Here is a 14,629-nt window from a genome sequence, read left to right as displayed (position 1 = left end):
ACAGAATCGTAAGCAAAATAATCTGGTCTAAATTTAAAAATAGCATAACATCCGGAGATAGTTCACAGGTGTTTATTTCAGTTTTTACAAGCCATGCATATTTCTGATGTGTCGGTTAGATGTAGCCTCAAAGATTGTAGATAGGCGGCGCCCTACTGCAATAACAGCTGTTACGAGACTCATTTCTGCCGGATTACAGATTTAAGGTGCAGACAGAACGGGTATAGCCTAAGTAAGTAGGCTAGGCTAGCCTAGATCAAGTACAGCCGTCTCCAGGGGCGTGTAAATTAATTGTTTCCCTAAATTTGTAAAGAGATTAAGCCAGCATGCAGATCGCGATGATTCAAAGTAGCCTAAAAGCAAAACAGTCAAGAAATCCTTTTCAACGTGCAGTGTTGCCTTATGGGTAGAAACATAGATTTAAATTGGTATTGGCCTAAGTATTGTCAAAGTAAACTATTACAATATTGACACATCAGCCAAAACGAATACATATACTGTATACTTAATAACATATTACAATCGGTAAAACAAATGTGAATAGGCAATATATATTTGCCTATATATTTTGGTGGTGTTTTTTTCATCGAATCGAGGCCATTTTCGGTTCATCAAAACGTGATTTTTAAAGTGTGGGTTACCTAGATATGGGTGATTGATTCCGATGTTTTTATTTACAGCATTGTAGGCTACAGTCTTGATACTTACGGAAAGAAAATAAGATAGGAAAGCAGTTTTCACGGATACGGGAAGCGACGTTTTTCTCATCGCACCTTCCCGTTGGAGTCTTCGTTGTCATCGATTACATCACAACCGTCGTTGTGCCATGTAGGTTCGTGAGAGACTCTAGTGCAGCGAAGGTTGAATGAGTTAAGACTATACTTTCAGGGATCATTTCTATAGTCATTGACATGGAAATGCGTTTCTAAAGTGTTGTGTCTCGCTACCCACGATGATGAGCAGCGATGTTCTCCTCTGAGCGCGAATCGGATAGAAGTTGTTGGATTTATCCATGTGACTTCTGTCATTGATGAACGTTCCCATTGATTTCGGTCATTGGGAGGAGGAGGACATGATCAGAGTGGTTAGAGATTCTTGTTTAATATAAAAGTGGTAGCCTAGTGATGCCAAATGGAACTGTACGGGTTTCTCTATGGTTACGTAAAGGCAGCACAGTGTTGCTGCCCCTTGGGTTAGCAATACTACGTAATACTACGTGCAACATGTCTTATTCACGTAAAATGTTAGCCCACACTTAATCTAGCATGACTTTAATCTAGTGATGGCAGTCTGACACTAAAGCTTCTATACGTGCTTCAAAGCATTAACTATAATTCCATGAATTACTGCAGGGCAATATGTAGCAAAAAAGGTGTTTGGAACATTTCATATAGATTTTTTGCAAATGATGTTTTTTTCACTTCTTCAGACCCTATAGTTTGCAAAACTACCTGCTTCCAATTTTTTCCCAGACTGCACAGGTCCAAAATCCAAGATGGCGGATATATCACCAAAAATGGCAAATAATCGCCTTTTTAAATATTTAAAATGGATATATGTTAGGTATTATAATTATATACATACATTTTCTAATAAAATTGAATGACTTAGCTAGGTAATAAATATGACCATGGGGGACATGAGATGTCATGATTATCAACCAGTGATGGGTGTAACCACCATTATGCTATTTATTGGCATACCTGGAAAAACACATTGACTAATTAAAAGTTTCCTTCAATAACCTAATAATCATTTGAATTAAAGTAATGTTCTGCACTCACCACAATAGATTAGATTAGATTCAACTTTATTGTCATTGCAGAGTACAAGTATGAAGGCAACGAAATGTGGGTTGCATCTAACCAGAAGTGCAAAAAAGGAGAACAGTGCAATGTGATATACAAAGTATAGACAGGTCAAGAAATATAGTGCAGTGTAGACAGTAGTATACAGTTGATTTATATAAGGTAGAGAGGTTTAGAGTAATATAAATATGTGCAGTGTATTAGCAGTTACCTTATAAGAGCAGAATAAATAAATAACTGGCTATGTAATGTGAACAATGTATGAACAACATACATGGGGGGGGGGGTCTGCCTCCTTGTTGCCCCTGTCAAGGTTGGCATGGTCGTGGACACCTCAACAGGCACAGGCAAGAGGCATTGGGCGGGGGTGGGGAGGGCTTAGTTGGTTGTCACCGGGATGCAGAGCTAAAGTTCAGCTGCAGGAAAGAAGCTTCCTCTGAACCTGCTGTGCGCCTTATGCAAGCATCGCTTGCCCTGGATGGCCTCAATGGAGGGGAGTGAGGAACCGGTGATGCGTTGGGCAGTTTTCACCACTCTCTGCAGTGCTTTTCGGTTGTGGGCAGAGCAGTTGCCATACCAAACTGTGACACAGTTTGATACGCTTGGTGGTGCAGGGGTAGAAGTTCACCAGGATCTGAGGAGGCCAGTGGACCTTCTTTAGCCTCCTCAGATAGAAGAGACGCTGGTAAGCCTTCTTGATCAGGGTAGAGGTGTTGAGGGTCCTCAGAGATGTGAACACCCAGAAATCTGAAGCTGGTGATACACTCCACTTCAGTCCCATTGAGGAGAATGGGGGTGTGTGCTAGCTTTAGACTTCCTGAAGTCCACAATGAGCTCTTTGGTCTTCAATAATTCTGTTAACAGGACTTGCAGGAAATTGTGGGAACATATGAATTTGTTCATTATAATAATATTATGCAAGCCTAATGCTGCCCACTACAGCTAAGTCTGCCTTCATCCATGAATTGTGACTGGTTTCAGAAACAGCATCCTCTGAACAATCTACAGAGAGTAGCTAAGTGCCATTAACACACACATTGGATAGCATCTTAATAGATGGCATGGCTGTTGTGCAGGAGATGGTTGTCAGGAAAAGTGACATAAACTGTTGCAAAGATCTGTTGAAAGTAAGGCACGAGGCTACAATGACATATGCTTATTATTTAACAACATCACAAACTCCATTAAAGACAGGACGAGACAGGTCCATACAATGGGAAAAGCACATGATAAGGGATACAAAATACAAGACAAGCACCAGAGGCTGTTGTAGAGTTTGTGAAATGCTGTTGTCTTGCCAGATAATGCAGTAGGTGTTCTTGCAAGAGTAACAACTTACCATTAACGCAACTTTGCAGGTGTGAAGGCTCTGAGGAGATGTGCACCAATATTAAAAAGACAGTGACAGTGGTGAGGATAAATACTTGAGTGACAATGACAATGTTTTGTTGAACTCTTCAATAATGAAACAAGATGCAGATTAAAAAAAAAAATGTTTACATTATTTTCCATTTTTTCTCCAAATTTCTTGGTAAATGATGCAATACATCTTTTGATAGTCTGTATCTCACTTGTCTAACTTATTAGGTGTATATTTATCAAAATGTTGACCACTTTAAGCCTTTATATTATTTTTCTGCATATATTGTCCGCCATCTTGAATTTTGGCACTGAAAATGAAGAAAAAAATTGGAAACAGGTTGTTTTGTATTCAATGGGGTCCAAGCAAGTAAAAAGTGTAAGACATTTGTTTTGTTTTTTACAGCATGACTCTATACGTCTTCGTAAGAGTTGATTGTGTTATTTAATTTAACTGTTGTGAATGCATAGTCTACCCCTACACAGGCTGTCATTAATGTAGGGGAGCATAAGAAAAAATAAGGAAAAAAGAAAAATGAGAAAGAAAAGAAACGATTATTTCTATAATGCTTAGCAGTTAGGGGCCCAGGAGGTGTCATTGCGAGATATGTTTGTTTATCAAGAGAAGGTGCACTCATTATACTAAATTGTGCTCTCAATTTAATAAATCGTGTGCACATTTTACTGTGGGCACATTTTAGTAAACCGTGCGCACGTTTTAAACTGTGCGCTCATTCTACAAAAATGAAAATGAGTGCACAATTTACAATTTGTGTGCTCATTTTACTAAATAGTGTGCTCATTTTACTAAATAGTGCGCTCATTTTACTAAATAGTGTGCTCATTTTACTAAATAGTGCGCTCATTTTACTAAATCGTGCGCACATTTTACTATATTGTGGGCACATTTTAGTAAATCGTGCGCACATTTTATTAAACTGTGCACTCATTCTACAACAATGAAAATAGCCCTCATAGTGTCAGGGTGGGCATTCCCATTCAGACCAAAAGGCCTGATCACTCATTGTCTGGGGGGTGTGGAAGTGGTTTGAGTGAGTAGAACGGAGGGATCGTGTTGAGTTTAGGTGGGAGAGGTAGGGTATTGCTGTGGATGCACTGATGATCTGATGAGGGGTTCCAATTAGTCGCCTCAGGTTAGCAGCTGTTGAGTTGGAGAAAAGTGGGTTCCATCCACACCTTTATCTCCACCAGACAGGTGGTGAGTGTAGATAGATAAGATGGTGATGATGACGACAACGATGATGATGAAGGTGAAGCTGCTGCACATGAATTATTCATGAATCCACATAATAACATATGTCACACATGCATATATACTTATAACAATTAATAGATAATACTTTCTTCATGCGAAATCATTATTTTTCACCCTCTTCCACTTATTTGAAGTACCATTACTGATCCGCATTCTCCAGCTTCTCCCCATGTGCATCAGAGGCGGTCTCTCGTACTTATCAGAACTGAGAATTCTCCATTGTTTCTTTATTTCGGTTCATGGTGTAGTTGTATCAAGTGTCAAGTTAACCACCCTGTTGTTGTTGTTGTTCAGTTTTGTACAAACTGTCATTAAAACACCCACATTTGCTGTTCCTCTAACCTTTCTGGAATTCCGTTTCATTATGACCATATGTCAAAGTAATCCTGGCCTTGACATCATAGTTTGGTCAGGATGTCCTTGCTCAGCACCTCAGTGCAAGACAGTACATGAACAAACAACAAATGTTTATGTTATGTGTTATACATAACAAGATGCCCCTTATAATGAATGAGAGAGAGATAACTACTTCTGGGTCAGGGTGACTGTAAACTCAGATTGGTGACTGTCTGGCTCCAGGACACATGGGTCACTTTAAACGTGGTGCAACCAAATGTTTTAGCGACTATGAAATATAAACTGTCTAAATCCAAGTGTCTAAATCCAACACTGGATGCAACCTTTTGTGAAGGCCTGCTCCTGTCAGCAGGTGCTGCCCACAAGCTGGCTTGCCACAACCAATATTCACCTTCCACAGCTTGTATAGCTATGGCATCCATAGGAGAAGGTGACGCATGAAAAAGGTGAGAGATGAGGGCTGGTTGTCATGGACAGATACAAAGCCACAGGTTGTCCCGCTGCTCCGGCTTGCCTGATGACCCCACTAGAAATATGCGGCCCACAGCTATTTATGGTCCTCAGTTGGTATGGCATGGTGTATGGTGTGGGTCAGTACAGCACATGGTCAAGTACATTATTAATAACCCACTTGTAAACAGTTCCCATTTGATCTCTATGTACCTGAGTATTTTCCCTTGCAGCAGCAACATGGGGTCACCAAATCTCAGCTTTATAAACATTATGCAAACGCATGTATCTAGACAGAAAGTTATTCAGTCAACAAAATGTAAAATATTCATGATTAATTTGTGAGTGTAAATAATAAATAGACTAATACCATTGACAAATTCAGCGGTGGTTACTGCTTGTGGCCCAATTTCAGCGGGTGTTACTGTTTCCCCCTGTAGGCCTCTAAGCAGGACCCAAAGCATCTTTGATCAAAGTCAGTATCTTATTTATTTTGGGGGCTCTAATGGGTGAAATGACAGATGAATAGGCCTACAGGCTTGTCTGATATTTGTTAAAATAAATAAATAAATTAAATAAATAATAATAATAAAAACAACAGCGGTAGTTTAAAGTGAAGACAACCTTATAAAAAGGACAATTTTGGATGTTTACTTTGAAAAGGCAAATATAAATATGGAGAAAACAGTCAGGATTCTCCCATCAGAAATTCTCTCATTATGTTATGAGATCATGGTTTCCCATCAATCAGTTTATTTTAGGCTACTGTCTATGCAATCCATATTATATGGAGCCGAGGCCGAGCTGCAGTGTGGGTACGCACACGCCCAAACCAGAGCGGTAGATAAAACCAAGTTTTTTGAAATTGTTTGTTAACATGGGCAAACAGGGCATAATGTAATTACGTATAGCTAATGTATAGTGACCCAAAACTAATTGCAACATTTGACAAACAAATTGTCCAAGGCATGGAGGAAGATAATACATGTCTTAACTGGTGTTATATCTCCTCTAGAGGGTATATGCTTATAGAAAATATATAGTTTATGGTGTTTAATTTGTTTTCCCCGGACAGTATAGGCCAAAATGTATCCACTTTACACTAGATCCGCCTTTACAGAATAGAGGGCAATGTATTGTGCATGGCATGGAGGAAGATGGGAAATGTCTTAAATGGTGTTATAGAGGGTATATGCTTTCAGAAAATATATGGTTTAGGGTGTTTAATTTGTTTCCCTTAATAGTGCAGGCCAAAATGTATCAGCTGTTCACTTGACTCGCCTATACAGAATGAAGGAGTATGTGCTATGCATGGTATGGAGGAAGATGGGACATAAGTTGATTAATGCTATATTTCATGTACAGTGCATATGCTTTTAGAATATGTATAGTTTTGACTGTTCTATGAATGGTAAAACCATGACCCATGCATGCATTGTTAATTAATCTTAAACTATATTTAGCATGCACCTTTTTGCCAGATGTCACAACAATAGTCACTTTTTTGGAGGGTAGCTGCAGTTATCCCATCTGCACCCTTCTGTCGAATTTGGACATTATCATGTCCATCTTCAACTTTGCCTTCACAATTTTCCTGCATTCACTAACATAAACATACTGTGCTGTCTGATTATTGTTTTAGACAAAAATTGTGCAGTGAAGGGGCATCATACAGGCCCCTCTGATTGGACAGACAGTATATCAGTCAACCCCTGGGCAAGAGGTCAATTACTATAAGTCTTGAAAAATAATGGACTGATACTTTAGTGTGATGTTTCAGTGACCTCTAAATCAGATTAAACACCAAAACCACTTTCCTAGGCTGAATAATGCTTAATTATGTGTTTGTACAGATTAAACATTGTGGAACACTTACATGCAAAAACACACTGCCTCTATTTCAAGAGTCAACAACCATTTCCATTGATTCAAAGGGCCAACATGTAAAAATAGACACCAATTTTGCAACAAACCAGTCTGAAATAAGCCAAAGAAATTCACTCTTTGAAAATAAAAGAATGTTCCTCAACAATGCAAGATTCTAAAATTCCATGTTAAGTTAGATGGGGTCAGATATTCTTTAGAATGTGTATTCTACAACATTCTAATTACAGTTTTGTCAGTATGAATAATGCATAAAACAACCCTCATTTTAACATATTTCCACCAACTGGATTTTCATGGTCTTTTATGGTGTCTAGATCACCAATTGAAATATAAAAATGTGAAAATAAATTCTGTTGCAATTAGTTTTGGGTCAGACCTTTGCCTGGACTATTAGCTCCGTTGTGGTATACAAATTAGCTATACGTAATTACATTATGCCCTGTTTGCCCATGTTAACAAACAATTTCAAAAAACTTATAATACATTTTTTGTTTGTCTTGATGTAAGTAATCAACTCAGTAATTTTCATGGTGATATGTGAAGGTTAATTTTTTTCCCCTATTTGCATGAGAAAAATACTGTATAGGCGCATGAATAGGGTATATTTAGGTATTTTTCTAAACTTTCCCCTATTGGGATTCTTCGGGGCTTTTTTTCCCTTACTCAGGACATATTGAGGATACAAAATCAGTTAAGTTTTCTTCTGTTGCAATTTGTTCAACCTTTTTTCATAAAATGACTGGATAATGGCCCAAACGTTATTTGATTAGCATAACGTGTTGACGTAGCTTCAACGTAGTGTCTTCCTGTTCCCTCCCCTCTCATATGGTAGTTGTTGTCTTTCCTTAGAGCAAATCTGCCTCGTCGGTGTTGTAGGGGCAAGTTTAGCTAACCTTCGCAATCCAGCTAGCGTCACACATGACACCGCAATTTTTGGGCACGTGGTTCCCTTAAGGAATCTGAGATTATTGTATTAATTGAGTCAAGACATGTCGTCGGACAAAACATTGGTAGCCTTTTAGATGGTTCAGTTTTAAGGCTGGCAGATTAGCTAGCACTAGCTAGCTAGCCACTTTGCTAGCTCTAAACAACATAGACAAACATTAGCTTTTATGTTTAAGGCGTAAAGCAACTGACTACCTCGATATATAGCTTTTGACAGTTTTCTCAGTTTGACTGGCAAGCGAGATAGCAACTTGCATTTTCTAAATAACTTAGAAAGCACGATCTGTTTCTGCCAAGCCTGAGGAGGATGAACTGGATTTTCCCTTTGTCAAAGGGCTCTGGACCAATCCCACCTCTCAATAGTTTACAACAACAGAGACAGAGGCAAATCGAGTCACTTAAAACTGCCCATGCAAAGTAAGTAATATAGCCAAGCGATTATTGTTCAAATGTCAGGATATATTGTTAGATTTATGTTGCCTAACATATCACGCTAATTCTGTATGATGGTTAATGTTAGCTCTCCGTGTTGTTGTGTCCCCTTGTCTTAACTGTCATGCGATGGGGTAAGATTAAAGTATTAGCCAGCTAACTAGGTAACGCAATTGCATTGTTTACTCAAGATCTCAGACAGGCCATAATTGAATCGCCTCTGTACCCCACGGTGCTTCCAAGTACTGTAGTTTTCCAAGAGATTGCACAACTGTTGATGGCGTGTGAAATCTTTAGCTTGCTAGCTGGCGAATGACGTCCAAAATCTTGTAAACAACGAGAGGCCTACTCAGATTACTTTGTTGGTAGTTCCTAGTTGTTTTGGTGTATCGGCATGTACTCGGTTACTGATACCACTTAATGCCACTTGACTACATGTTGTTTTATTATTATTTTTTTAATCTAGTATCGCAGAGATCCAAAAAGATGTGGAATACAGAATTCCTTTTACAGTCAACAACTCGACCATCAGCGTCAACATGTGAGTTTAACCACCATTGACACATTGTGTTTGGCCACGTGGATATTTGATTTAAGAATGTACTTAACTGTTGATACTTGCCACATTAGCTTTTCCTTTCTATCCACAGATTGCTTCCACCCCAGTTCCCTCAAGAGAAGCCAGTGGTCAGTGTCTACCCACCTGTGGGTCATCACTTAGTAGAGAGCAACAATGGCACAGTCATCACCAGTCCACTTCTCACCAATGTCAGTACCCATCTGGTGTAGCCTGAACTTCACTGCTAGTATATCTGTAATGATAGATGACTGTTATTAATGGTAATAGTTCCTTAGACAACTTCAGTAGGTGCTGTGTAGGCTTCTTTGTACATGACGTGTAGTATAAAACAGAGAGGCATATGTCTGCCCTTGTGTTGAGAACCTAAACATTTAAAAATCAGTGTTGCATGTGAAGGTGGGGTGGAGTCTGTTACTGATGATATGTTGCTTCAAACATTTTAAAATGATAAAAACACTCTTGGCTTTTTATTCATGTTGATAAGTACCTCCATTGGTCCTGCTTGCAGAAGTCGGGTTAGGTTCCTGTGCTTATGTCATCACTATTGTCCAGTCACACAGGCTCACATGGACATGTTTTGGCTTGACCTGTTTTTTATAGGTTTTCTGTATTGTGATTTGACCCCACTCATACTGAAAACTGGTGTTTGTATAATAATATCTTTTCCTTAAAATTAAAAATGTTTGATCTCTCTTTCCCTTTTCCATTGTGTTTACAGTTCGGGATGCACTCTGACCTGGGGAAGGTTATCCAAAGCATCTTGGACGAGTTCTGGAAAAGCCCACCCGTTCTCATGACTGGCACCACAGGCTTTCCTTTGTGAGTAACTGGTTTAGGCTTGTCAGCCATATAACCTGTCACCTACTAAAAGAATATAACTGTTAAATCCAAGGCTTTATAAGACTTAAGTAATCATTGAATTCAGTGTTAAACAGTAGAGCCTTCAATACATGTCCACTGCAAAGATGTTAAGAAAGCTGATACTGAAAAGTATGATAAATATTAGACATTGGCTGTAACGGTTAAACTTTCAGGCCTTTAGTTACCGTAACCAGTACATTTAGACAACACTTATTGCAGACCTCGTGATAATAAGAGAGCCCTTGTTGCTTCAGCACAATATGGCAGCTGATCTAGACGTCCAACTAAGGAATTCAAATCACTCGGCTCTAGCTCACTTTCCTCCCTGCATAGGCTGACTTTCTCCCTGTAGGCTTTCAAACATTAGCATCTACCCACATTGATAAAAGTCAAACAGAAAATCTACATCAAAGTATTGAATAGTGAGCATTTTTTTGCTAGGGAGGAATTCTTGATTAGCACCGGAATCGGAGAAAAAAAGTCAAATAACTCAGTAAAATCAGTCAAATCAGAATGACCATTTAACAAGGTCATGTTTGCGTCTTTGTTTCCATCCCTCCTCCAGCATGTACAAGCCCTCTGGGATGTCCCCATACCCACCCCAGAGTTTCCACTTCGTCCCGGCCTTCCCCCCGCAGGAAAGCCAGCGCCCCATGGGCCCTGCCTCCATGCCACACGCCGGGACGGAGGCACACGCGGCACCCCGCCCAGCCGCACCCGCCTACGGCCTCATAACAGACCTGCCACTGCCCGTGCCCACCACTGACTCACAGGTACGGATGGAGGAGGCAGCATGTACGGGACCAAGAACATCTACGCCACGCTGAAACATGCCATGTTGCATTCCGCCTGGGTGTCAGTGGACCAGGAATGTGCACAGTTTTCACTGCTCAGGCCGTGACCTATATGCATTTGTTGCTTGTTTTAGGTTGGGGTGAACGGTCACATGTACAAGATGCCTGAGATCCCAGAATCGTTTGCAGAACTGGCAGAGATAAGGTAAAACTTAACAAGAAAATTATAGAAAATGATAGTTTCAATTCCTTTGAAATGGATTTTGTTCCACTTGCCTCTTTTACAAAACATTTGTTTGAGAAGCTGTATTAATTGACTGATTGATTGTGCATGTGTCCTAGTTTGTCTCAGCTGAAGGACTTGAGCGACAAAGAGGATGTCCTTCTGGAGTTCTTTGTGTCTCTACCACAGCTCAAACAGGTCACCAGTGATAAGGAGGAGCTGGTCAACAATATTGTGGCAATGGCCAGTAAGTATAAGCAGCGGCATACATCCAAACATACAGTGGCATGCGGCTTCTACACCTGTGTGTGCAAGCTAGACATTCAGGGATTGTCGGTCACCAAACACTACAATCCAAGGCAGCGATGCTCAGGTGTCTCTCTTGTTGTGATAGTTTCATCAAATGAGAATAATCTCTTCCTTTCACTAGAGAAGAACCTACAGCTCGAGCCCCAGCTGGAGGGAAAGAGACAAGAAATGCTGTTTAAGGTAAACTACCCCCCAGAGTTGCATTGGAGGCATTTGCCATTCATGGAATTGTTTCTGTCTTGTGAAGATGTATAAGGCAAACCGCCATAGGTTTATGGATTTGTCCTAGCTCCAGAGATGTTCACAAGTAATTTTTTGGATGTCCAAGTCGAGTCTCAAGTCTTTGAGGTGGAGTCGCAAGTCAAGTCTGAAGTCACTGTTTGTGCGACTTATGCCCTCCTTACACTGACAGACTTTTGAAAGACTACAGTCTCAGACCCTCTCACATCTAAAGACAAGTAATAGAGTTTTAAGTCACAGACTACGATTTTGCAATGACTAGGGATCTTGCAGGGTCACTATTTACAAGACTGCAACTAGATTATTACCCATCGTGCAATAGATAAACAGGAACTGAAATGATAGCCTTCTAAATTCAGTCATATTTTCGTGTTTCTGCAGCATTGTTTTATGCGTGACATCTCTATGGAGTTGTTCTGTCGCGTGGAAGAGCCGACTAAAGATGTATAAGAAACGAAATAACAAATGATCATATTCATGGGTTTCATCAGGTCCCTTGCTACAGCTGTCGCCTACTTTGCCCCTTCCTGTTTGGTGTTGGAGAGAAGTCACTTGGTTTTTATTGTTCACGTCACTATTTGCATGAGCCACGACTAGAAAGACTTGCGATAATATCAAACATGTTTGATATTGTCGTAACGGCAAAACTAGAAAAAGACTGACTCCGACTGACTTAAAACCGCTAAAATTGGCACCTTACACTTAACGATCTAGTTGACGGGAGCGCGCCGCGATTCCAGTACAACTCCCATGATTTTTGTCCGACTTTGCAAATTTAGTCGCCGACTGTGAAAACAGACCAAAATCGTACAATGTAAGGCCGCCATTAAGTGCGACTCCAGTCAAAGTCTCACACTCAAGTCCCCATTTCTGTCTAGCTCCACTGCAAACATTTGTGTTCTCTTTGTGGATTTGTCCTAGCTCCACTGCAAACATTTGTGTTCCGTTTGTGGATTTGTCCTAGCTCCACTGCAAACATTTGTGTTCTGTTTGTGGATTTGTCCTAGCTCCACTGCAAACATTTGTGTTCTGTTTGTGTTTTTCTCTGCTCAGTATGAACAACTCACCCAGATGAAATCCAATTTTGAAACCAAGATGCAAAGACAGCATGAGCTGAGTGAGGTAAGGCCCAGTAGCTGAAGAAGCACATGACCTCATGGTTTCATCACCACCGCGACTCAAGATGGCTACAGGGAGGTGTTGTGTCTTTGAATGAGCTCTTGTTCATATCTGGGTTCCAGTCTGTGTACAGCCACTATCCGCACAGTTTTTCTTCCTGTTTAGTCATATGATGCATCTAAACAAAACAAGACAAGACATGTCAGGTTGTCTTCTTGTATCAGTTGTGACTTCACTATGTCTGGAGAGGAGCACCCTGGCTCTCCACAGGCCTCTATCTACAGATGGAGCTTCTCTGACTGCTTTTTCTCTATCCACACTCATCTCTCTGAGTCCTCTTTAGCTGTTCTTGTTTTAGTGTACTTATGCAGGTATCCATTTCTCTTCTGTATAGAGGTGGCAATAATCCAATTGTCTCCAGGCCAATAGTTAAGTGCCTTGACGTCTACTTTCGTTCTCTTTAGTGAAGCCTATGACACATTGGCGGAAGGAAGTAATTGGAGAGCATAGGCTTTTCAGTCATCCAGAATGTAGGTTGATCTTGGGTGATGTTGACTGTCAGTGAGAATGGAGCATGTAGAGTCTGACCTGGAAGCAGTGGAGACTGACTCAGCAGCAGAGTCACTTAACAGGGTTATAGTTACACCATCAAAAGAGTTATAGTTACACTGAGTCAAGGAGGGGTAGATAGGGCCCTTGGATTCTAGGTTCACACGGGGGCGTTCACGTCACGAGAGCTCCTCTCTCCCCTCAGAGCTGCAGCCTGAGTGCCCTGCAAGCGAGACTGAAGGTGGCGGCCCATCAGGCCGAGGAGGAGTCTGAGGAGACGGCCGAGAGCTTCCTGGAGGGCAAGACCGAGATTGACGACTTTCTGACCAACTTCATGGAGAAAAGAACGGTAAAGACACTCAAGAAGAGATTGTGTTGAATAGTGGATATAGAAAAGCTGCATTTATATGTTGACCTTATTTTCTGACCGTATCAACATTTATATGTTGACCTTATACCCTGAAAGACCTGTAAAATGGACCTGTACGATTTTGGAGGTCCTCCATTAGGCATCGCTTTTAGCACACAGTGAACAGTTAGCACCACTATATGTATCATACACTCATACCACACTGTGATCATGCAGTTATGGTACTGATCGACTGTATTTATCCACATTGGCTACATATTTTATGCTACTGTTTTTTTTTACTGTACTTCAGTCTACAGTAGTTCTGCTTTTGTGTACTTCTATACATTCTGCTGTGTTTATTGTATTCATTGAATACAATTCCAGAATGTCAGTTCTTCTGGGGATATGTAAGGCAGAGAGAGCACTGAAGTATTTCATTGTATTCTGAATGCATATCATGGCAATAAACTTGTAGTTGACTTTGTGTGGCCCCTCACAGCTGTGCCACTGCAGACGAGCCAAAGAGGAGAAGCTGCAGCAGTCCATCAGCACCCATGGGCCCTACTCCACCACCCACTAGCACCAAGCTGCCAGGGTGCTTTTCTATTACAGATACACAGAGGTGCGTTGTGTTTTCCTGGCCATTTTGTAAATGAGTGTTAGCTTTTAGCAGCTGCTTTTCCTTCTGGTTCATGGCCATTTTGTCTCTTTATGTGCATCCCCAGGTTTGGATATGCTCCACCAGCAGAAGGGTACAACAGATCAAGATAAGAAGCACATCTGTCACTAGGCAGAGAGTAAAGTCCTTGTGGTGAATAACCCCTCAGAACTAGGCAGACATTTATGAACTGATATTGGCATACAATTTGTAATGATGTTATTGATTGATAAGTTTGTTTGGGGGAGTGAGGTCCATTTACTTGAATCGGATATGGTAATGTTGCCGAGTACTTACAGACTTAATGACAAATACTGTATTTAAATAATGTTGATAATAGACTTTATTATAATCAAAGACACTGTGTATTATATGTTGTTATTTAATTTGTTAGGTTAATTAAAAACATTTAGAAAAAACCCTGTTGTGA

The 14,629-nt window shown here is 40.5% G+C and overlaps 1 protein-coding gene and 1 non-coding gene across 2 annotated transcripts; both read left to right on the top strand.

Annotated features, from left to right (window-relative positions):
- Positions 1–872: 872 nt before the first annotated feature.
- On the top strand, positions 873–1,086 carry LOC143135609 (small nucleolar RNA U3). The gene has a single exon (XR_012989048.1). It is a non-coding gene; the product is annotated as a small nucleolar RNA U3 (small nucleolar RNA).
- A 6,897-nt stretch (positions 1,087–7,983) lies between these two features.
- Positions 7,984–14,609, top strand: vps37a (VPS37A subunit of ESCRT-I). The gene is made up of 12 exons (XM_076294934.1): positions 7,984–8,499; positions 8,981–9,055; positions 9,165–9,282; positions 9,813–9,913; positions 10,521–10,728; positions 10,884–10,954; positions 11,092–11,219; positions 11,403–11,461; positions 12,575–12,643; positions 13,395–13,538; positions 14,041–14,163; positions 14,267–14,609. Exons 1-11 carry the CDS (start codon positions 8,390–8,392, stop codon positions 14,119–14,121), a joined length of 1,164 nt encoding a protein of 387 aa, XP_076151049.1. The 5' UTR covers positions 7,984–8,389; the 3' UTR covers positions 14,122–14,163; positions 14,267–14,609.
- The last annotated feature ends 20 nt before the right edge of the window (positions 14,610–14,629 follow it).

Source organism: Alosa pseudoharengus, unplaced genomic scaffold, assembly GCF_046254945.1.
Source record: "Alosa pseudoharengus isolate Yale_2024_CS ecotype anadromous, Long Island Sound unplaced genomic scaffold, YU_APseudo_1.1 YU_APseudo_1.1_scf_2, whole genome shotgun sequence".
NCBI lineage: Eukaryota > Metazoa > Chordata > Actinopteri > Clupeiformes > Clupeidae > Alosa > Alosa pseudoharengus.
The sequence above is the reverse complement of the archived record's forward strand: the minus strand, read 5'-3'. Positions and strand labels throughout refer to the sequence as shown.

Excerpts from the sequence above, each read along its gene's own strand:
- vps37a (XM_076294934.1), top strand. The coding sequence starts at position 8,390 with ATGAACTGGATTTTCCCTTTGTCAAAGGGCTCTGGACCAATCCCACCT. Across the intron at positions 12,644-13,394 it reads GACAGCATGAGCTGAGTGAG|AGCTGCAGCCTGAGTGCCCT; the intron begins GTAAGGCCCAGT and ends CTCTCCCCTCAG. Across the intron at positions 13,539-14,040 it reads ACTTCATGGAGAAAAGAACG|CTGTGCCACTGCAGACGAGC; the intron begins GTAAAGACACTC and ends GGCCCCTCACAG.